The sequence below is a fragment of the Galeopterus variegatus genome, unplaced genomic scaffold, assembly GCF_000696425.1.
Source record: "Galeopterus variegatus unplaced genomic scaffold, G_variegatus-3.0.2 Scaffold449, whole genome shotgun sequence".
In the NCBI taxonomy this organism is placed as follows: Eukaryota; Metazoa; Chordata; class Mammalia; order Dermoptera; family Cynocephalidae; genus Galeopterus; species Galeopterus variegatus.
In genome coordinates this window covers 118,305-142,307 of record NW_007726560.1, presented here as the reverse complement: position 1 = coordinate 142,307, position 24,003 = coordinate 118,305, and the positions used below count along the sequence as shown (strand labels likewise).

Below are 24,003 nucleotides of genomic sequence, written 5' to 3'. Positions count from 1 at the left end.
GAGGTGCGGGCGCAACACCGAGGGTTGCGATCCGTTGCCGGACACGAAAAAAGACAAAAAAGGGAAAAAAAAAAAAAGATACATAAGGTTTCTAATTTATATTATTTTAAAATTGTATAAATCAAGTTACTTGTATAATACTTCACCATTCTGCCCTGCAGAGTGATTTTACATCCATTTACAAAAAGATCATATGAGGGAGGCAGGAGCAAATTATTTGAATGAATGCCACTATTTTTCTCTTCAAACTTACAAGATATTTAAAGACAGAAAGAGCATCTCAGTCGTCTTGTTTATCCCCCAAAGCACCTAACACTGTGCTTCAGTAAAAGTCGATTCAATTAAAGTCATTGTTTGGCGTATTTATGTGACAACTTCTTCTTGAGAGACAGACATGATTTAAGGTATAAAGAACCTCAGTTGTGACACTCACCACCACACGAACTGGGATGTATCAATCTCTCTAAGGTTTGGTTTCTCATTAATAAAAAGGCAATAGCACTTTCTGTCCAATCCATTTCATAGCATCACTGGGTGAGTCAAATGAGGTAAATCTCTACAATGCCTTTTGTAAGATATTCTGTTATGTGTCTCTGCAGTGCAGCATATCGAAAATATTTTTTGTTTTCAAGTTCTTTGTGACAATAATATTTTTTTTTCTTTTATTCATCCCCAGTGTATCTTTGCTTTGTTTGTGAAATCATATCCTCCAAGTAAGTACTACTTTGCAGCATTGTCACTTTGTCTATTCCACCCACGCTAAATTTCGGTCACTTGTTCAGTGATGCCCTTCTAGCAGAAGTAAGAATTTAGGCTTTCTCCTTACATAATTACTGCTCTCAAATATAAAGGAAGCTCAGAGAGAAAGTAGAGACATCTCATACATCTTCTGCAGAGGCCCTTAACATTCAATAATTCAAGGACATCAGCAAGAAGGGAGAGAAATGGGGCAGAGAATGAGGGTAGGTCCCCTGCCTCCCTCATATGATCATTTTGTAAAGGGATGTAAAAGCACTCTGTAAACTGCATTATCTGGAGCAGCTGGAGACTTCTTCCTGGATTGGATTTAATCAATATGCCTTTGTTTGAAGAGTAGAGAGTTTTAGACCTCTGGCATACCCATATGCAAATTCAAATGCAAATTCCAAAACCAAAAAGAACTTCTATTTGAATTAGAAAACATTTGGAATTATCAACAACACAGAAAACATGGAAACTGTACTTACACATATTCTAAATCAAAGCCTTACTTCAGAATTTTGGCAAAAGCAATAGAGAATCATATGATTGGGAAAATCATAGAAATGAATCCCTTAATATCACAACTGGTCTTTTTGAATCATTTGAAATATGACAACTTGCTCAAAATCAAACTAAAGCACATTAGCAATATAATAAATGTATGATCCAAAACATTATGGATAACCACAAAAGAATAACATACCCTGCCCTCAAGTAAATACAATCCTATAGGGCCTCCAGTAATTTAATTAAAATGAAATTAGAAAAGGCAAAAACTATTTAAGACTGTTCCTCCTCCCTCATTTCTCCATGGGGAAAAAACCAAAGATTAAGATTGTATATCTTAATAATTCTTTTAATTAGCATTTATTGAGCATGAGTCAATATGAAGAATCAGATTACCAAATCAGACTGACATGAGTCAGACATACTACCCAGTAACACACTTAAGTAATAATTTCAAGTATACAAGCATTCAGGAGGCATAGGTGAAGCGGGGAGAGAATAGGCTTCTCAGCCCCTTCCTTTCCACATTAGAGATGCACTCTCTGGCCTGTCTGTGGTCAAAGACGAATTCTCCGACTTAGGTGTGCAGTCACCTCATACAGCATGGAGGATTCTAGGTTATGAAACATCTCCATTTACAGCCAGATGGGTACACAGCTTACATGACATTTTCCAGGGAACCATGCTCCATAAATCCATGGACCCTAGATGTGTTTACCATAAGCCATCCTGAACCAGAGACATGCTGCCAAAAGCAATCCATACACAGAAATTCTTCTCCTTATAAACACCATTAGTCTATTCACCAGGAGATCATTTATTACCATGTTTATAAGGAGATCAGGCCAGGTCACTCGCCTTCTTGCTTTGCCCTGAATGTTCTCCTAGTAACGGGAGAGAAATTAATTGCAGACCAACTGCTGAATTCCATCCTTCCCAGAACATTCATCATGTTCCAGGCATGATTCCTAAATTCTTTATATGTGTTACTTCACGTAATCCTCTCAACTCTGTGAGGTAGGTACTATCATTCCATTTTCCAAATGAAGAAATTTAGGCATGAAAATATTATGCAACTTGCTGAAAGTCTCACAGCTAAAATGTGGCAGAACAAGGGTTTAAGTCCTAGCATATTGGCTTCAGACTCTGTTCTAAGGCATGGTTTGGTCCACTTCTGTAATTATAAATCTTTCTTGTGATCTCTTGTTTGAGACTTAAACTACACACTTAGAATTAAGAAGGACAATGCTTCTATAGATGAGTTTTGATATCTTTGACTGTGGTGAATTAAAGATGGATGAAAATTATTTTACATTTCTTCCATTGAGAGATGGGGTTTATTTCCCACACCCTTGAATCTGGGCAGGCTTCTTCTTATTTTCACAGGCAACTAAATGGGGGAAGTGACACTGTACCAGTTTGGGGCATAGGAGTTTCTACCATGTTCTCTTGGTGCCCTGAGCCACTATGGAAGAAGTCTGACTACTGTAGTGGAGAGACCATGTGGAGATGCACTGAGGTGAAAAGGGGAAGTGACCCAACTGAGCCCATGTTTGCAGCCATCCCTGCCAAGCTGCTAGGCATGAGTGAAGCTGTCTTGAACCCTCTAGACCACACTAGCTACCAGCTGAAAATCACTGAGTAACATCAATCAATAACACATGGAGTAGAAGAATCATCCAGCTGAGCCCTGCCTGAATTTCTGACCCACAAAATCATGAAAAAAAGAGACACTGCCTTCCATTCTCCATGATGCACCTGGGGCATGGAAAAAGAATCCCTAGAATAGTTGAAAATGCTATGCCACAAGGAAAAATGAGAAAATAAAGAAAACATGGAGGCTACCTTTTTTAAAACACCTTATATAAATTTTGTGGGTTTTTAAATAAGTTACAAAAGTAGAAGTGATAAATTGTATTTAATAAATGATATGCTCTTGTCTTAAAAGTTAGGGGTATTCAAAGGCCCAAGAGTTCAGGAAGGTTACTTCATGGTTTGTTTGCATGAATCCAAAGCACAAGCAATGAACATGGATGAGAATTTTGAGAGGATCACAAGTTAATGTTTTCAAAGAAAAACTATGTGGGTGGTTTAAATTACACCAAAGCACATTTAAATTGGTACAGCTATGTTAATATTAACCACATGTGCACTGTGCTAAATTTCTCAAAATGAAAATATACCCACATTTCTTTTGGTAGGAGCTTTGGGTATTTCTTCAAGGCTAATGAACCAACTTACCTCTCTCATGCCTAAGCTCCCATGATCTTCTCCAACTATGGAAGTAGAATATGACATAATTCTGACCCTGCACAACTTCATAGAGCAAATCTTACCCCTACTCTAACTGTAAGAATTTTTCTCTTCTATTTACCTAACCTTCTCATCTCATCCTCTCAACCTCTTTATAATACTCAATAGTACATGTGTACATGTGTGCATGCACACACAAACATGGGCATGAAAAGTAATAACAATGGTAGAATGAAGGAATAATCATTATTTCAGGCCTGCCTCTACTGTTAGAGCTATAAGACACTCTATCAAAATATTAAGTCACAAGGCACTTAGATCTGTTATTAATTGCCAAATCTCTTTATGTAAAACCATTAGGTCTAAGATGCCATATGCATTAAAGATAATTCTGGCCCATTTAAATATAAAAATCAAGCACATTGGCCATCAAATTGAACATGTAACAAAACAACCATGAACATTTTACAAATGCTACTTGTTAGATAAATTATCCAATCATTTATCCATTTGATATTTACTGAATGAGTGTGTATTTTTATGTCACCTGAGCTGGCAATGTCATTCTACCTGATATACTGTTCACAACAGTCCTATAATTAGGCATCAATTTATCCATTTGCTACATGAGGAAACAGAAGCTCTCAGAGGATAAGGGACATAGACAAATTTACACCGATATCATTAAGCAATAACCAACAGCATGGTTCTGATTGCCTTAGTCTATTTGTGCTGCTGCAACAAAATACCTGAGAGTGGGCAATAGAAATTCATTTCTCACAGTTCTGGGGGCTAAAAGTCAAGACAAAGGCACTGACAAGTTCGGTGTCTGGTGAGAGCTTGGTCTCTACTTCCAAGATGGCACCTTGTTGCTGCCTCTTCCAGAGGGGATGAACACTGTGTTCTCACATGGAGGAAGGGTTAAAGGGCAAATGGGAGGGAGGAAACTCCCTCACACCTCTTAGAAGGGCACTAATGCCATTCCTAACATTTTCTAAAGGCCCCACTTCTTCTTACTATCACATTGGTGATTAAGTCACAATATCTGAATTTAGGGGGGACACATTCATGTCATAACATAAACACATTGTTGTTTTATATTCGCAAACTCCAGTTCAGTTCTAGCTAGAAATTTTGTCCTCAAAACTGCAAAAGATTCATATTTTTTCACTGAAAAGGAAAAACCAGTTTTAAAGACATTTAAAAAAATATATTATATTTTATTTTATTTTGTCAATATACAATGTGGTTGATTATTACTTTTTAAATTTTTTGTTCATTTTTTTTATATTGGGCCAAAAAACAAGTCTTAAAACATTAAAAAAGACTAAGACCATAGAAAATATGTTCACTGACCACAATAACAGCAAGAAATTTAGGAAATCCACAAGTGTGCGGAAATTAAACAACATTCTCCTAAATAAAAAATGGGTAAAAAGAAAAATCACTGGGAAATTAGAGAGTACTTTGAGATAAAAATAAATGCACAACACATCAAAATTTATAGAAGGCAGGGCTCATGCAGTGCTTAGAGAAAATTTATACTTGTAAACATCCACATTAAAAATAAAGACCATAGAAAATATGTTCTCTGATGACAATAACAGCAAGAAATTTAGAAAACTCACAAGTGTGGGAAAGTTAAACAACATTCTCCTAAATAAAGAATGGGTAAAAAGAAAAATCACTGGGAAATTAGAGAGTACTTTGAGATAAAAATAAATGCACAACACATCAAAATTTATAGGAGGCAGGGCTCATGCAGTGCTTAGAGAAAATTTATACTTGTAAACATCCACATTAAAAATAAGAAAAATCTCAAATCAGTAATGTAAACTTCTACCTTTAGTAAATAGAAAAAGAACAAACAAAACCAAAAGCAAATATAAGTAGAAAATAACAAAGATTACAACAGAAATATATGAAATGGGGAATTTTTAAAAAATAGAGAAAATTAACAAACCCAAAAGTTGATTCTTTAAAAAGATCAACAAAATTTGCAAATCTTTATCTAGATGGACCAAGACAAAAATTGGGAAGACCAAAATTACTAAAATCAGAAATAAAGCAGGGGTATTATTACATTGCCATTATGGCTTTCTGTGGTGGTAAGATTAGTTTCTTTCTCTTTCTCATTTGCATTTTTGTTCTACATGTGGGTTTTGTTCTTTCTTGTGTATTCGTTTTAGTGATTATCATTTTTCAGATTCCAGATGCAGGACTTCCTTGAGGATTTCATGTAAGTCTGGTCGTGTGGTGGTGAGCTCCTGCAGCTTTTGTTTGTCTGGAAGATATACTATTTTTCCCTCATTTCTGAAGGATAGCCTTGCTGGGTATAGTATTCTTGGCTGGCAGGTTTTTGTGTTTAGCATTTTGAATACATCATCTCATTTTTTTCTGGCCTTTAGACTTTCTGTTGAGAAGTCTGCTGTTAGTCCATTAGGAGCTCCCTTATAGGTAACGTGATGCTTTTCTCTTGCTTCTTTTGACATTCTTCTCTCTTTGTCTTTGAACTTTGCCAGTTTGACTACAATGTGTCTTGGAGAGGGTCTTTTTGGGTTGAATCTCTCTGGGGATCTTTGAGCTTCCTGGATCTGAAGGTCCAAGTCTCTCCCTATACCTGGGAAGTTTTATGTTATTATTTTGTTAAATAGATTTTCTGTGCCTTTTCCTTTCTCCTGCCCTTCTGGAACATCCACGATTCCAAGGTTTATGTACTTAAGTTTGTCTACTAGCTCTCTTAGGTTTTCTGCATTTTTAAAAATTCTTTCTTCCTTTTTTTTATCCACTTGGATTATTTCAAAAAGACTATCTTCAAGATCAGAAATTATTTCTTCTGCTTGTTGTAGCCTACTGCTTAAACTATAAATTGTGTTTTTTATTTGGTTGAGTGAATCTTTCAGTTCCATGAGTTCTGGTACATTCTTTTTTAGAGCATTATTCTCTTTGTAAATTTCTTCCTTGATATCCTGGATTTTTTTTTTTCTCATTTCATTATGTTGTCTAACTGAGACGTCCTGTATCTCAGTGAGTTTCCTTCCAAATGTTGCTCAGAGTTCCTTTTGTCATTTCAAGGATTTCCTGCTCGATAGGGTCTGGTATTTGAGAATACTGTACTCTTTTGGTGGTGTCATATTGTTTTAGTCTGTTTTGTGTTTCTATAACAGAAATACCTGAGACGGGGTAATTTATAGGGAAAAGAGGTTTATTTGGCTTACGATTCTGGGACAGCTGCATCTGGCATGGGCCTCAGGCTGCTTCCACTCATGGTGGAAAAACAGCAGGCAGTTGGTGGGTACAAGCAGATCACATGGTGAGAGGAAGCGAGAGAGAGAAAGAGAGGAGATGCCAGGGTCCTTTAAACAATCAGCTCTCGTGGAACTAATGGAACGAGAACTCACTCACTACCCCTCCTCCCCCAGGGAGAGCATTAATCCATTCATGAGGGATCTGCCCCCATGACTCAATCAGTTTCCAACACTGCCGCATTGGAGATCAAATTTCCACATGAGTTTTGGAGGGGACAACACATCCACACTCCATCACATATTTTCTTGTATTTTCATATTTCTAGTGTCTCTACATTGATGTCTGACCATCCCGTAGAGCAATTGCTTCTTCTGTCACTCCGAAGTGGCCCTTGAGAGAGAGATGGCCTCCTCCTCTTCCAGTTATGTTATTGTATTTGAAAGGAGGAAATGAAAGACGTGAGGGTCGTGTGGGAATTCCACAGCATGAGAGAATCTGAGGGAGAGTCAGGAAGCACACCGTGTGAGGAAGAGGAGCTGCTGATGTACACAAGGGAAGATGCCTACAACAAGGTGGGTGTCCTCTGGACTGTGGCATCCTCCATCTGCCACCTACTGTGAAGAGATGGAAAGTCTGTTCCTAACATTCATAGAACTGGATCCCGCCCCGCAGATGTGGACGTCCTGCTCACTGTTCTGTCTGTCTGGGTTATGTGAGGAGCCACTGAGGGCTCACGGCAGAAAGCCCTGATTTGTCCAACCCTGACTTGCTTGCATAAGCAAACCCCAGAGGGGCTGGTAGGAAATTGAATTTCTAGTCCAATTTTTACTGCTGTCTTGAGTGACCACCTTGTTAGAACAACTAAGGAGGCACCACCTAAAGAAAATATTCTTTTAATGCAAAGTGTTATGAAGGTGAATCTCATAAGTTTTATGAACCTCAGGAAAGCAGTTCAATTAGTAGTCATTATAAAGGCCTAGAAAATACTATGAATTCTTCTTAGGAAAGTCCCAGAACATCAAAATGAACTTGTCAGGAGTGTTATTTCCTTTGGAAATTTCTGAAGCTTTAGCTGTACTCCTAGCAATGGAAGATAATTTGGATTTTGCAGACATGGTAGTGTGTGAACAACTTGTACATGGATAGAGTTAATACCACAGAAATTATCCAGGGACACAGCGTGTTTTTTGATAATATATTGAGGGTGACTCAGAAACATCTGTGTGTAAGGAGTATTTTTTTTTTAACTCTTTAACACAGGAATATTTTATGAAGGTGAAGATGGACAGACTGAAGTCATGTCCATGAGTTAACAACTTTCCTTGTGTAAACTCGACTCTGTCCCCTCTTCTTCTCTTCTGTCTTCTGTTCAACACATGCTGGCTGCCTGTGGGGTTCAGGCTCTGTGCCCACCATGATGGTGGAGGGGTTGAGGTCTCAGTAGTTGAGTGGCAGGTGTCAGAGATGCCTGTGCAGGAAAGGCCCTGTTTCCAGTGCATGTCATCTCTGCTCCGTCCCAGGCGCCCCTGGCTGCCTTCTTGTCCCTGGAGTCTGGTCCTTGAGTGACAGGGTCATGCTGGGCATGTGGCTGTGGGCACCACTGGTCGGCTGCATCCTGCTGCTGAGTCATGTTGGCTGACAGGTGCAATGGCCCATGGAGCTGTGGGTGAGTGATTTCCCCTTTTGCCAGCGTGAATGAAGCTGCTGTGAACACTTGCATGTGCTGTCTGCATGGATGTGAATTTTCATCTCTCTGGAGCTCATAGCTCGGTGGCAGGGTAGATACATGCTTGGCTGTTAAGAAGCTGCCACATAGCCTTCTGGGGCTTGCACCATTTTGCCTTTGCACCATCATTGTCACAATGATTCTCCATGCCTGTCCGTGCATGGGGCCATGGCTTTCTGTGCGACAGCATCTATGCCTTGCAGCTCTGGACCCCACCCACGCCCCCGCAGGATGATGGTGACCTTTACATGGACCCAGTGCTGTGTCTCCTGTACGAGCCCATGCCAATCCCCGAGGCGAAGCTGCCACCCATGCACATGAGGAAAGAGCACAGGCGGCACCGAGCCAACTTCTCTGGTAATTGCTTTATCCAGAAAATGTCCAAGGATGAGGATCAGATGGGCTTCACCTTGTGCATTCTTCCGTCCGTCCCATGATTTATTTTCTCAGGGTACAGACAGCACTGCCAGTCTCTGTCTTCTGTGTCTCTTATGCCCCCATCCCTCCTCAGCATGTGGGGGTGTTCACAACCCTGCTGTGACTGGCACGGTGATCAAGGAGATGGTAAATGCAGTTTGTAGGGCATTCTGGATGTGTGTGATGAGCGTGGCCTCGCGGGAGCCCGAGGCCCTCGTTGGTGGCATGGACTCGCTGTCTGAGCACTTTGCAGGGGTGTTGGCTCATGCATTAACACTCAGCTGTGAGTTAATATGAGGGAAAGCTATGGCTGTTCGGACCCTTAGGAAATGCAGGGTTATCATCTGTGTTGTTTATCCTTCAGGTTTGCCATCATTATGGTTTTGAGGTAACGTTCACCCAATAACCTGGACAGCAGTAACTTTTAAAAAGACTGTGGCTGCCCTTTCCTGGGCGTCTGTCATGACCGGGGGCTTTTCAGTGTGAAATGTCATCCAGTCCTCCCTTTGCCCATGAAGGAGTTGTGTTCTCCCCACGTTAGCAGATGGGGGGTGCTGCTGGAAGGTGAGCTACCTGCCTCCCTGAGCATGTCCCCTGTGCAGCTACCGGGAGGAAGAAGCAGCAGCATCATGGGGAAGCAGCCATCCCTCCTCAATCCCTGTTTGACCAGGTGACACCTGGCCCGATGAAGACACGCCGTGAGGGGAAAGAGAAGAAGAACCTCCTGCTGAAGCAGCAGGTGCAGTTCGCCAAGCCTCTACCAGCAGCATCCATCAAGTCTGTGGGCGAGTCTGCCCCAGATCTCCCTGAGTGGCTCATCGGCGAGAACTGGGCCCTGCTGCAGGTAGGCAGTGCAGGCCTGCCCACGCTCGCCTGCAAAGGGGGCCAACTTCAGAAAAATGATTTTCATGTGAGTTTCATTTTTGTTTCTTAATTGGGTAGACTTTCCAGTCCTGCCCTGTTTGCTAAATAGATTTGAAACCTGAAATATCCATATAATTTTTTTTCCTTCTAGGCTGTGAAACGGTTACTGGAGTTTCCTCTGAATCTTGCTGTTATGTCCCTTGCTCACACACCTAACTGGGATCTTGTCAGTGACATCGTTAACTCCTGTAGCCGAATCTACTGCTTTCCTAAGCAGTGCAGGAATTGGTATGAAAATGTTATTTTTCCAAGAGAGGAAGGAAAGGTAAGCTTTTTATTAAATTACCAATAAAACTAGGAGTTCGTTTCCACTCTTAATGTATAATATACATTTTACATTAAATAAATGTTTTTAGAAAAACATTTTGTTCTAATATAAATATGAAATATATATTTTATAATATATTTTGAAAAGAGAAATATTGACAGAACCTGGATTACAGAACAAAAATTATAGAAATATTATAGAACTAAACAATTGTAAAATGTTATTTAACATTTCTTAGTAACATCTTACATTTCAGAAAGAAAGAATTACTTGGCTAAAATTCATTGTTTTCCATGATCTTTTTCCATGATCTTGGCTTGAGAAGAGTAGGGTGCTTCTTGTGTGGCTGGTGCCAGATCTAAGGAGGATCACATGATCATAGACACCCCTGAAATGTCACTGTCATGAGGCAACTTTTAACAGAAAATAGCCTCTAAGATTTATTGTCACTTTAAAAAAAAAAAAAAAAAGACCGGTAAGGGGATCCCAACCCTTGACTTGGTGTTGTCAGCACCACGCTCCCCCAAGTGAGCCAACCGGCCATCCCTATATAGGGATCTGAACCTGCGGCCTTGGTGTCATCAGCATTGCACTCTCCCAAGTGAGCCACGGGCTGGCCCTATTAAGTCACTTTTCTAAATTGTTTGTTGAGAAGCTTGTTTTTAGGTCTTTTTCTACTCCTAGACTCTGCATATCAAAATCTTTAGCTTTTACGTGTTTGGTTGGCTTAATACATAACCATACTTTGGCTTTTGTTTCTAAAGAACATTGTCTGGATGCAGTAGTCACATTTATGGTTTACTTTTGTCAAATGAAAAAATTATGACTATAGTTTATAGGATCATCAGGGTTGTTGATAGAGTATGACAAACTGTATAAAGCTTTTGTTTATTTCTTTTCTTTTTTTTTTTTTTTAAAAAAGATGACCGGTAAGGGGATCTTAACCCTTGACTTGGTGTTGTCAGCACCACGCTCAGCCAGTGAGCAAACCAGCCATCCCTATATAGGATCTGAACCCGTGGCCTTGGTGTTACCAGCACCACACTCTCCCGAGTGAGCCACGGGCCGGCCCGAGCTTTTGTTTATTTCTAAATTGCATTTAAGACGTTTATAACACTGGAGAAACAGATGCAGATAAAGTAAGTTTTTTTGTTTGTTTTTTGTTTTTGCTGATTAAGATACAGACAAAGTCTGGTTCTTTTTGTGATAAAAGCTTTTTTCCTGTTTCATAGCTAGTGATTGATGCTAACTCTAAATAGAAGACCAAAAGCATCTATAAGGTATTAATTAACACATGTACTTTTTAAAAGTTGTCATTAGACTAGTTATTCATAACACTTAAAGTGGAATTTTTTTTTTTTTTTTATTTTGTCAATATACACTGTATATGATTATTATGGCCCGTCACCGACACCTCCCTCCCTCCTCCCTCTCTCCCCTCCCCCCCAAGAATGTCCTTTCCGTTTGCTTGTTGTAACAACTTCATGGAAGTATAGTTGTTATATCATCTTCCCCACCCCACCCCACCCCGTTTTTTTTTTTGTGTGTGTGTGTGTATGTGGGTGAATTAGTTTGTTTGTGAGAGGTATGGGTCTAGTTTCAATCTCCTGCATATGGATATCCAGTTATCCCAGCACCCTTTGCTGAAGAGGGAGTCCTGACCCCAGTGAATAGGCTTGGTGCCTTTGTCGAAGATCAAATGGCAGTAAGTGCGTGGGTTGATTTCTGGGTGTTCTGTTCTATTCCATTGATCAGTGTCTCTGTTTTTGTACCAGTACCATGCTGTTTTGGTTATTATGGCTTTGTAGTATAGTTTAAAGTCAGGTAGAGTAATACCTCCAGCTTTATTTTTTTTTGCTCAGCGTTGCTTTGGCTATTCTTGGTCTTTTGTTATTCCAGATAAATGACTGTATAGTTCTTTCCATTTCTGAGAGAAATGTCATTGGAATTTTGATGGGGATTGCATTGAATTTGTATATTACTTTGGGTAGTATAGTCATTTTCACTATATTGATTCTTCCAATCCAGGAGCATGGGATGTCTTTCCATCTTCTTGTATCCTCTCTAATTTCTCTCAGGAGTGGTTTGTAGTTCTCGTTATAGAGATTTTTCACATCCTTAGTTAGTTCAGTTCCTAGGTATTTTATTTTTTTGGTGGCTATTGTGAATGGGCAGGCTTTCTTGATTTCTCTTTCTGCTTGTTCACTATTGGTGAATAGAAATGCTACTGATTTTTGTGTGTTGATTTTGTATCCTGCTACTGTGCTGAACTCATTTATCACTTCTAAGAGTTTTTTTGTAGATGATTTGGGCTGTTCGATATATAGGATCATATCGTCTGCAAACAGGGACAGTTTGACTTCATCTTTTCCAATCTGGATGCCCTTTATTTCCTTCTCTTTTCTGATTGCTCTGGCTAATACTTCCAATACTGTGTTGAATAGGAGTGGTGAGAGTGGGCATCCTTGTCTGGTTCCTGTTTTTAAAGGAAAAGCTTTTAGTTTTTCCCCATTCAGGATGATATTGGCCGTGGGTTTATTGTATATGGCTTTAATTATGTTGAGATATTTTCCGTCTATACCTAATTTATAAAGGGTCTTTGTCATGAATGAGTGTTGGATTTTATCAAATGCTTTTTCGGCGTCAATAGAGATGATCATATGGTCCTTTTGTTTGATTTTATTAAGATGTTGTATCACATTTATTGATTTGCGTATGTTGAATCAACCTTGCTTCCCTGGGATGAATCCCACTTGGTCGTGGTGAATGATCTTGCATATGTGTTGTTGTATTCTGTTTGCTAATATTTTATTGAGGATTTTTGCATCTATATTCATCAAGGATATTGGCCTGTAGTTTTCTTTCTTGGTTATATCTTTACCTGGTTTTGGTATCAGGATGATGTTTGCTTCGTAGAATGTGTTTGGAAGGTTTGCTTCTGCTTCAGTCTTTTGGAATAGTTTGTAAAGAATTGGTGTCATTTCCTCTTTGAATGTTTGTTAAAATTCTGCTGTGAATCCATCTGGTCCTGGGCTTTTCTTTGTTGGGAGCTTTTTGATAACATCTTCAATCTCCTTTATTGTTATTGGCCTATTCAAGTTTTCTATATCTTCTTGGTTTAATTTTGGAAGCTTGTGTGAGTCCAGGAATTTATCCATTTCCTCCAGGTTTTCGAACTTGTTGGCGTATAGCTGTTTATAGTAGTCTCGGATGATTCGTTGTATTTCATTTGGGTCGGTTGTAATATCACCTTTTTCATTTCTAATTTTTGTTATTTGAATCTTCTCTCTTCTTTTTTTTGTTAGCCATGCAAGTGGTTTGTCGATTTTATCTTTTCAAAAAACCAGCTCAAATTTCACATGTAACATGACCTAGTTTTCTGTTAAAATCTGCTTTTAACTTTTTTTCCATTACCTTTGATTCCTTTAACATTTATTTTTCCTCTTTGACATGCAATTCATTTACCTTTTGGCAAATCTTTCTGGATGACATTCTGTTTGTGTGTTTTATTCATCAAATAGTTATATACAAGGCAGTGTGCTAATTGAGGTGACACAAGGGATGGGGGAAGAAGAAATAAGTTTTAGACATGGTCTTCGCCCTTAAGAAGAAGGTAAATATGTATTTCTAGTTGTATACTCAGTGCATATTCCATGTTTAAAATAACTAGCAATTCAAGGCAGTCTGTGCTAAGTGCCAGGATTGTGGCGTGATAGGAATCGCAGTAACCTCAGAGCTTTTTAGAGGGACTGAGAGTGAAACTGGGTTTCAACTTGAAGACAGAAATTGAGGGAATATATTCTTGGTGTGCAGATGGGGGAGTTAAGGGCATGGAGGTGGAAATTCATGAGATGTATTTAGGAATTAATATGAAGACATGTATTAGGTTTGGGCTTTGGTGGTCGCTGTAAGGAATTGGTACTTTATTCTGTAGACAGTGGTAAGCCCCTGGAGGTTTTAGAGCATGAGAATGATATATTCAAGATACTATTTTATGTTTATAAATTTGCTATTTCTGGTATTCTTTATTCCTTTGTGTAAATCCAGATTTCATATTCTGGTATCATTTTTCTTCTGCCTGAAGGACTTTAACATTCTTATGGTGCTGATCTGCAAATTTTTTTTCAGCTTTTGTATGTCCGAAAAGTCGTGTATTTCACTTTTGTTTCTTATATTTTCACTGGATATAGAATCCTAATTTTTTTTTTCTTTCAGAACTTTAAAGATATGTCCCACTGACTTCTTGTTTGCATTGTTTATGATCAGAAATCTTTTGTCATTCCTACCTTTGTTCCTGTGTATGTAATTTTTTAAGTTGCTGTAAATTTTTTTTTCTTTATCACTACTCTAAGGATATTTACTTATATTGGGCCTTGGTATAGTTTTCTTCATATTTCTTCTGCTTGAGGTTTACTGGGCTTCTTAAATCTGTGAGTTTATAGTACTCATCAAATCTGGAAAAATGTCAGCCATTACTTCTTCAAATATTTTTTCCATTTACCTCCCTCCTTTCCTTCTGGGATTCCATTTATACATATATTAGGCTGCTTGACTTTGCCCCACAGCTCACTGCTATTCTCATTTTTTCCAGTCTCTTCTCTCTCTGTGTTTCATTTGTGATAGTTTCTATTGCTAGCTCTGGTGAGATCTGAGAGTTGCTCTGCCTGCTCCTTTCTGATTATTCTTTCCTCCGCCTCAGTGATTCCTTCCTGTGCATGAGCTGTTTCATTCCATCTGCAGACTTGAGGGTCTCCAGAACTCATGCCCCTCTCACCAGTGCAGCTGCTGTTCTCAGTGCTCTGCCCTAAACTCAAGCTGCCTCAGCCCTCTTCCCCCAGCTCCATCCCCATTCAAAGGGACTGCTGGGTTCCACCTGGGTTCCTTGCCCTGCACCACACTCTGAAACCTGTTCCAGGCAGCAGCTCTCCCAAGGATCACTTTCTGTGCTGCTTGTTTTCTAGTATCTAAAAACCATCGTGCCATATGTTTTGCTCACTTTTTAAGGTGCAAGAGTAAATTCGTCCTTGCTACTCCATCTTGGCCCAAAGTGGAAGTAAAGTTTCAAGTTAGATGGATTTATTTGGGCCGGATAGAATCAGTGGTGACAGGCAAAAAATTTATCTCAATATATTGGGTACAGGATCCTGAAAAATAGCCCACATATCAATACTTAGATGGAATTTTCTGTAATGTATGCTAGTCTGACTCAGCGCAGCTCTCAATGTTGACAGTGTAATGGACTTATGCTGTCTTCTGTTTGAGGGGTGCTCTGGGTTGCCCATTTGCAATGGCATGCTTTTGAGTGCTGCTCTGCTACGTGAAGAGAGACTCCGAGGTCGTGCGTTAAATCTCTTTCCATACAAGGTCAGCTCTTTTTTTTTTTTTTCCTTTTTGTCTTTATCCGTGTCCGGCAACGGATCGCAACCCTCAGTGTCGCCCCCGTACCGGACCGGGACCGGCAACGGGATCGCAACCCTCGGCGCTGCTCCCGCGCCTCGCTCAGCCAGTGAGCGGGAACCGGTCTGTATGTGGGATCTGAACCCTCGGCGGGAGCGCCACCACACTCCCAAGCGGCGCACTATAGCAGTGCGCCACCGGGCTGGCCCAGCTCTTTAGCTCTTAATTGTCATTTAAAAAATTATTTCATTTTTTCCCTAAGACAAAGTAATAATGTTCTTTGTAGAATATTTATTTATTTTTTTTTTAAAAGATGACTGGTAAGTGGATTTCAACCCCTGGCTTGGTGTTGTCAACACCATGCTCAGCCAGTGAGCCAACCGGCCATCCCTATATATTATCCGAACCCGTGGCCTTGGTGTTATCAGCACCGCACTCTCCCGAGTGAGCCACAGGCCGGCCCTTTTTGAGACCGGCTGCATCGCGCTCAGCCGGTGAGCGCTGTGAGCGCACCGGTCATCCCTATATAGGATCCGAACCCGCGGCGGGAGTGTTGCTGCTCTCCCAGCGCTGCACTCTCCTGAGTGCGCCACGGGCTCCATTGTAGAATATTTAGAAAAGAGAGTGAACATAAAGAATAAACCCCCTCAGTTAGCCCTTCAGCAGGAGATAACCACTGTTAATATTTTAGTAGAAATCAAAAAAAGATTATAGTATAAATCTTTTCTTTTTCCATGTGTGGATATGGTGTGTGTATGTGTGTGTGGTTTGTTTTTAGTACTCAAAGTATATTTTTATGATCTTGTTTTTGTATATTGGAGAATACCTTAAGGTTTTGGAATTTCTCCTTGGAATAGTCACTTGTTCACTCTGTAAGTATTGCCAGGTGGTGCTGTGGTGAGAACCACAGACTTAATCAGCCCTCCTGGGCATGCTGGTGGAGCCAAACATTTGGCCACCTGATCAGACTGAGGAGGGGACCTATGACTGTGAGAGCCCATGACAGAGGTGGTTTCCCACAGCCTCATGTCCCGCCATGGCTGCAAGGACTCAGAGGAAGAAGAGCCAGTGACTGGTGCCTTCTAGGCTGTGAAACGAGCTGCTTGCTAGGCCTCAGATGTCTGGTGCCAGCACAGCAGGAGCTCGTGGTGCAGGCCTCGGCCTGGGAGCTCTCACAGGTACAGCCAGCCCAGCTGTGAGCCAAGCTTGGCTTAGTGCGAGGTGCAGCGAACAAACACCTGATCCTGGCTGTGAAGACAGGTGCGCACGTCCCTTCTCCTGGGCTTTATGCATGGGAGCTGGCAGTGTGTGTTCATCCAGGCAGGGTTTTGATGTGCCTTTGATGCTTCTCCTTCTGTGTCTCATTGGTGAGTGAAAAGGTAGAGCAACGGGCTCAGGAGGTATGCAGAGGACGTCAAGAGGGCCCCGTACTACCCCTGCAGGGAGTGCAGGTAGAGTGGAGCGGAGCTAGTGCATGCCAAGCATGAATGCTGGGTGTGCAGAGTGCAGGGGGCACAAGCACCAGGAAGCCGGTTAATGGGTCAGAGTAGGAGGAGGGTGTAGTGAGACTGAGTTATTCTGGCCACAGATGGAAATGGGTTGGAGGGGTGGGGGGTGGGCAGGGAGAGCAGTCAGGGGACACTTTGGCCAGTCATGGTGGCAGTGGAGAGAGGCACAGGGATGGGCCAGCATGGCCAGAGCCAGACAGGACTCAGGGCTATTGGACTTGGGATAGGTGGTGCCTGAACTCCTGCCAGCGGTGGGGCCAGCTTCCAGTAGCAGCTGTGTTCAGGGATGATGGATGAGTCATGCAAGTATGGTAGTGTCTTCTCATCTAGAATAGAACAGATGGAACATGGTGGCCATGCAGAGAAAAGTCGTGTGGCTCAGCCTTACAGTCCCCGGCCAGTCCTTTAGGCTCCCTTTTGAGTTCCTGCTTCTGGCTGCCTTCACGGTCCTGTTAGCTGAACTCTCAGAGCTTCAGACTCAAGTCCAGACAAGCTCCTCCTGCTAATTTCCCTGATGCTATGCTGCTGCTTTCAGTATGGTCCTGTTGCTGGTACTGCCACTGCTCCTGTGAGCAGCATGTTTTCTTTCCAGTCCACCACCAGTGGCTGTTGTGGTGGCTGTTGTTTCTTCTGTGGATTATGGACGCAGAGCCTTTGGGCAGGGTGCCCTCTCCTGCTCATTCTTCGAGGCTGATCCTCCTGATAAGCTTCCCGAGGCATCTCTCACTTGTCAGCTCCTGATTGGAAAGCCTTCAGGATGATCATGGCTCCCTCCTCTGGAGTTCTGCTCCTCCTTGCTCGCTTGCCAGCATCTCAAAGCCTCTCTGGTTCCCAGGGCTGCTCTTGCACCTCTCTCTGGTCTCCAGCCCTGTGCTATGTCCTGCTCCTGGGGTGTTCCGCCCCCGTTACCTATTGCCTGGGATGTGTGACCCTGAAGTGCAGTGGCTGACAGAGAGCCCTTGTGGCCATGGATTGGGATGGGCAGGTCCCCTCAGTGGGTGGTGCTGTGTGTGCATGGGCCAAAGGTGGCTTTCGAGGTGGTTCTTCTAGCATGCCTGGTCCTTGGGGAGTGACCGTGTGCCACCTGGCCAGCAGGGCCTTCTCCAGGTACTTGGAGTCCTCATGGGTGCTGGGCATCTGGCACACGGGGTGGGAGCCACCTGTCCCTTGGGCCACACAGACTTGAGGCAGGAGATGCACCAAGGGTCTTGGTGCTTGTCCAGGCTGTTGTGTTGTACCCTCCCTGGATTCTCCCAGAATTTGTCTCTTCCTGTGGTACTTATATCACTTATGCCTGCATTGTAGTATTTTACACATGTTTTATTCTCTTATGATTTATAAGCTCTCTCAGGGTAAAAGCACTACCTGCCTCGAACCTAAGTGTCTCAACAAATGTCTGTTGATGTGACTTAGTCTCTTGGCTTCAGGCAGAGACCCAGGTGCAGACAGGGGTCTGAAGTCTGGGCTGTTGAGAGTGAGATGCCCCCCGTCCTGAGGGCCTCCCTGCGCCGTTGTGTGCATGGACTGGATGCACCCGTGTGTTCTCCCTCTGCAGACCAAGAGTGGCCGGCCACTGTGCACCCACCAGATCTACGCCCAAGACAAAGGTGCTGCACAGACGCAGCTGCACATCAGTCACTTTCAGGGGATGACCATGATTGCAGGGAAGAGAAGCCCACCCGTTAAACCTCTGTAAGTCGAATGGGCGTTATTTCCTCTCAATTACTTACATAAGCACCTGCATTTTGAGATCAGCTGGCATGTCAGTTTTCAAAACTAGTTCGTGCTTTTTTTCCTAATCACCGCATTATCTTGATCTAGACTATATCAAGGTCTCATTTTAGAATGGCTAAATGGTTTGGTTTCCTGCCCAAGGGCTTTGCATCTTCTGTCAGGGGAGCTTTGGGGTGGGGCCTTGGACAGAATGCAGATAGAAGACTCTTTCCACAGGGGATATTGTGCTTTAGAACCAGTGGTTCTCAAAGTGTGATCTGGGGCTCTCTGAGATCCCCCCAGGTGGTGGCAAGATAAAAACATTCTTCATAATGTTGCTAAGATGCTGTTTGCTTTCTATCACTCTCCTTCTTTTGTGAGAGCATGATGGACTTTTCCAGAGGGTGCTTGGCATCTTATTGTATTGTAGAATGAAGGAGGGTTTGCTAACCCATTGGACCAGAGTCTGCCAGCTGACCACTGCAGGGTGTTCTGGAACCGTGTGTGGGTAAAAGCCCCACCTGCGATACAGGTAGACCAATGGATCCAGTGTAAGAGCACGAAACCTCACTGGTGTGGATTCAGATGCCATGTCACAACTATTTTTTAAGAAAAGTTTGGTGTAATATCAAAGAAGAATATCCACAGTCACTGAAAAGTTCATCAATGCTCCTCCCATTTCCACCTGCATAGCTGTGGGAATTGGGCTTTTCTTCATATACTTCCTTCAAAGGAACAAATCACTGCAGGTTGAATGTAGAAGCAGATTAGAGAATCCAGCTGTCTTCTGTCAGATCAAGTATTAGAGAGTACTCTAGTATACCATTCACCAGTGTTTTTTGGTTTGGAAGATATTATGTTTTTTCACTAAAAATGTGCTATTTAAGTAAATTTGTGATAGATCTCTTATTGCTATTTTAAAAAATGTTTTGAATTTTCTCATCTTTGATTTCTAATATGGTAATGTTAATAAATATAAACCAGGTAGACAGAAATTCATTGGGGTTCTCAATTTCTTAGAATGTAAAGGGATGCTGAGACCAAACTTTGAGAAACACTGCTTTAATCAAACCTGATATATGCAAGTGTAGTTTTTTTTTACTCAGTAAATTAAGTAGTAAGTTTAAATGATTCTTTTTAATGATTTCATTCCTTCTAATTATTTAACATTAAATTGAATTATAATTATTTTATTTTTACTAGGCAACTTTTTTGGCTATTCATCCTTTGAATATATTACTTAGAAAGGCTTGAATTCTTGGGTGTTGAGAGCTGGTTTCATTGTGTATGTCTTTATGAAAGCCTCAGTCAGTGTTTCTTTAGTAGCTGGCACTGAACGTCATAATTGCTTACCTGGGAGACACTCGTGCTTAAGAAGAATGCTGGGCTGGGAGTCCAGGAACTCCAGGACTGAATGATCTAAAATGTTGCTTACAGCGAGTCTTTGGAGAGTTGTCTGTAGCCACACGAGGTGCAGGGTGGCCTTGCTAATCTAGAGGGGCTCAGGGAGAGTGTGGATGGGAAGGTGTTTTCAGGGTCAAAATGTGGAGTCATGTATAACACCAGCAGTGGTGAAACAATGTGCTTAATTCCAGGCTTGGCATGAATCCCTTCCAGAAGAATCCAAAGCATGCCTCTGTGCTAGCAGAAAGGTGGGTGTGGGATTCTTAGCGCCTCTTCACCATAGGGAAGAGAGCCTCCTTTGAGACTCTAACTGAAGTTGCTCCTCCTATTTGTAGCAGGATCAACTACGATAAGCCTTTGCATCCGATTCAAGTCGCCTCTCTCTGTGCAGAGTGTATCACTAAGGACAAGAAGGTAGTTCAGTCCATGTGTCGGTCATGAGTCCACAGCAAGTGACAGAATGGAAATGACACTGCAGCCCTTTAGTCCTGTGTTGTGCTGCCAACACTCTTGACTTCACGATATTTACATCCAGCGTTATGTTTTTATCTAATTCAAGAGAAAAATGCATTGTGGTATTGAGGAAAATGTGCCAGTAATTTCTGTGTAAAAGTGTGGTTTTCTTCTAGGTGCTGGCTGAACATTGGAGACTCCAACTGCATCCAGGAGTGCCGCAGACCAGTCAGCAGCAGCCAAGCCAGACTCTGCTGCAGACAGTGATGCAGGCAGGCCAGCAGCCCTCTGCGAGGGGACAGCCTTCAGTGACCACCACGGCCAGTATGGCTGTCCTGGTGAGTCCTCCTACTCCTCCCGAGTCCCCTCCATGGGGGGCTGTGTGCTCATGTGCTCAGCGTAGCTTTGTAGGGTGGGAGGCCCAGGACATGGAATAGGACAGGTGGCAGGCCAGTCATGGGCCAAGTCTTGGGCAAACTGTGATTGGGGGCTCTGTGTGAGTGTGAGAGTGTGTGAGTGTGGGGGGAAGAGTGAGTGGAGGGGGGTGGCAGTGGTTTGTGCTGTGGAGAACACCTCCTTACACTGGCTGACCACCCTGTGTGGGCATTGCGGAATCTTAGTAGCAGCTCTACATGAGCCTTGTACTGGCCCACTTTACAGGTGAGAAAACAGAGTGCAGTAACTTGCCCAAATCACACAGCTAGTAAGAGCAAGTGAGCTGCAATTCAGTCCAAACTAACATTGTTAATAGCCACAGTGCAAATCCGCTTCAACTAAGTTAATTGTCAGAGTGACTTTCTGTAGACAAAGAACAAACACAGTGTGAAATGTACTGATGATGTTGTATTTACAGTTTTATTACTTTGGAGGAAACCAAAATATGATGTCCTTACTTCAGGACATGCCATTTTCAGGAAAAGTTGGTTTCTGACCCTATTTGGTGAATTTCTCCCTGCTGGAAAACATTCCACCTCACGCCTTTTGCTCCTGCTCTCCCCAATTCTGCCCGTCCAAATCAGATCCCCATCCACCTACCCACCACCAGTCTGTCCCTTTGCTCTTCCTATTTTCTGGTGGCTGGAGAAAGTTCTTCACAGCACAGGTCTGTGAATGTGCCTCTTGCCCAGAACCTTCCCTGATGACATGGGACAAGCCCAATGCCCTTCACATGGTCTTGGCACCTGCCCACTTGCTGGCCTCACCTCACCTTGCCTTGTGGCCCTTCCTTGATTCCTCAAATGTCCCTTCTTCCCTTTTGCCACAGGGTCTCTGCATTTGCCCTTTCCTTGGCCGGAATGACTGCACCTGTCCTCCGACCTGGCCACCTCACCTTCTGAGTCCTCCACAACCTTCAGATCTCACCTCAGAACCCCCTCCTGGGAAACCACCCCTGACCAAGAGCATGTCAGCACACAGATTTTCTCAGCACCATGGTGCTTTTGGAAGCGAGGGACTTACACACTGACTTGTGGAGACTAATCTCTGTCTCCTCCTCTGCACAGCAAGGACCATAGAGCAAGAAGCTTCCTTATTTGTGCTCCCAGTGCCGGCACACAGTAGGCACTCGAAAAGTATCTACTGAATGAATGAGTGAATGAGTGTGAACCTGTTTTATTGTTGAGTTCCCTGCAGTGCCCAGCAGAGTCTCCCTGGACACCAGTGGTACTAAGGAAATGTGAAATGCATTAGATTAGAAACAAACAGAAGTAACAGGAGTTTGCTTCTCATTCTGGTGTCTGATGTGAAATTAACTATCTCCTGAACAGGCTGGAACAGTCAAGACTGCAGTCACTGATGCAGGCGTCCAGACTGGTAATGTATTTGGACATGGCTTTTGTGACTATAAGAAAAGCAGAAAGAGCTCCTGAATGCCTGACAGCTCCCCTGGTGTCCATTTGGTTTTCAGCCTCTGTGAGTGGGAATATCGTCATGAGCACGTTCCCTGACACTTCAGCCACTGCATTTCCACCTTTGAGCAAGTGCTCGGCCTCGCCAGGGCTACTGGGGACACTAGCAGTAAGTGACCAGGGCGGCCCCTCCCCTGCACCAGCCGTATATGCAGTTGGGGCTCAGGGTATAGGCCATGCCACAAAGCCACAGTGACCCCAGGGGAGTTGCTGGGCATGTCATAAACAGCACGTCTGCTGGGCTTTTCCTGTGCTCTAGATTGTATCAGAAAAAACGACTTCTTAAAAAATAAATGTTTGATTTCTACATAACTTTTTTTTTATTGAATCATAATTGATTATACATATTTCTGGAATTCAATGTTGACATATGTTGATCAAATCAATATTACTAGTATGTATATTGTAACAAATTGTACTTATTCTTTATGCCTCTTGTCCAATCTTTCCCTATCTCCCTCTCTCTCCCCCATCCCGCCACTGATAACCCTAGATTACTTCTCTCCCTCTGAAAGAGTAATGGTTACTCTGTTGATTTGTTGCCTAGATCTGTCCAATGCTGAAAAATGTGTTCAGGTCCCCCAATATTATCATAGAGCTTTGTGGAAAGAGACATGCTCTTCTTTTCTTTGGTCTCTGCTGGTGACTCTCCTTGTGTCAGTGCACACCAGTGGCTGGCAGACCATCTGCATGGTAGTTGTGACATCTAGCCACTTTCGCGGCATCCGTGGTTACTGTGGTGGGCCACCCACATGGAGGTGATATTTTTGGCATACTTCTTGGTGCTGGTGGTGTACCTAGTTGTGGGGAGGGAGGTGTGCCTGGTTGTGGGCTGGGGGTCTGGTCCCTGGATCCATGCCCTGGGCCCCTGGGTGGGCCCCAAGGTGCTGGTGGTTTACCTGGATGTGGGAGTGGAGTCTGGTCAGACTCCATGCCTCAGGTCCCCTGGTGGGCCCCGAGGCACTGGTGGTGGGCCTGGGCTAGAACTAATTTTTTGTCCTTTGCTTATTTCTGAAATGGGGGCACTTCCTGTGGGAACCAGTACTTGAGCTGTGTGGTTGAGCTAAATTGCTGCTTTGCTGCTATTTCCTTAGGGAAGACTTTGTGCAGCTCAGATTGCACAAATGGTTGACCTTATAGGTACTTTCGGCTCTCCAGAGACCTGGTACACTTGGGTTGTGTAGAAACTGTGATCTGGGCCTGAATCTTTTCATCAAACTGCACCCCATACAATTCTGCATTCTTGATCAGTCTCCTCTGAGTGGTCCTGCACTGATTGGGGGGTGGATTGGCTGTCCTTGCTGTGTCCCCATGTTCTCCTGGTGGGCCTGTCTCCCCCACTGCCCATGCTCCAAACACTTCCCATGGGTCAGGCTCTGCGCCAGTTCCTTGTGATGACTCACCGACCTCTGAATGGCTCCCCTTTTTCAGCTGTTCTGGCTCCTCACTCCTGCGTGGGTTGACAGGTAACCTAATAGTGGTCTTGCTGTCCTGGGGGCCACCAAGGCCCTCTTCTCCCCTGCCACCTCCAAGCAA

The 24,003-nt window shown here is 42.9% G+C and overlaps 1 protein-coding gene across 1 annotated transcript in view; it reads left to right on the top strand.

Annotated features, from left to right (window-relative positions):
• Positions 1-8,070: 8,070 nt before the first annotated feature.
• LOC103587423 (E1A-binding protein p400-like) overlaps positions 8,071-24,003 on the top strand; it is a 32,078-nt gene continuing 16,145 nt past the window's right edge. Inside the window, 9 exon segments of the mRNA XM_008568873.1 lie at positions 8,071-8,833; positions 9,496-9,737; positions 9,909-10,082; positions 18,546-18,682; positions 20,299-20,355; positions 20,443-20,521; positions 20,737-20,898; positions 22,327-22,372; positions 22,467-22,660. Of these exon segments, the coding sequence (XP_008567095.1) occupies positions 8,623-8,833; positions 9,496-9,737; positions 9,909-10,082; positions 18,546-18,682; positions 20,299-20,355; positions 20,443-20,521; positions 20,737-20,898; positions 22,327-22,372; positions 22,467-22,660 (1,302 nt within the window). The 5' untranslated portion in view covers positions 8,071-8,622.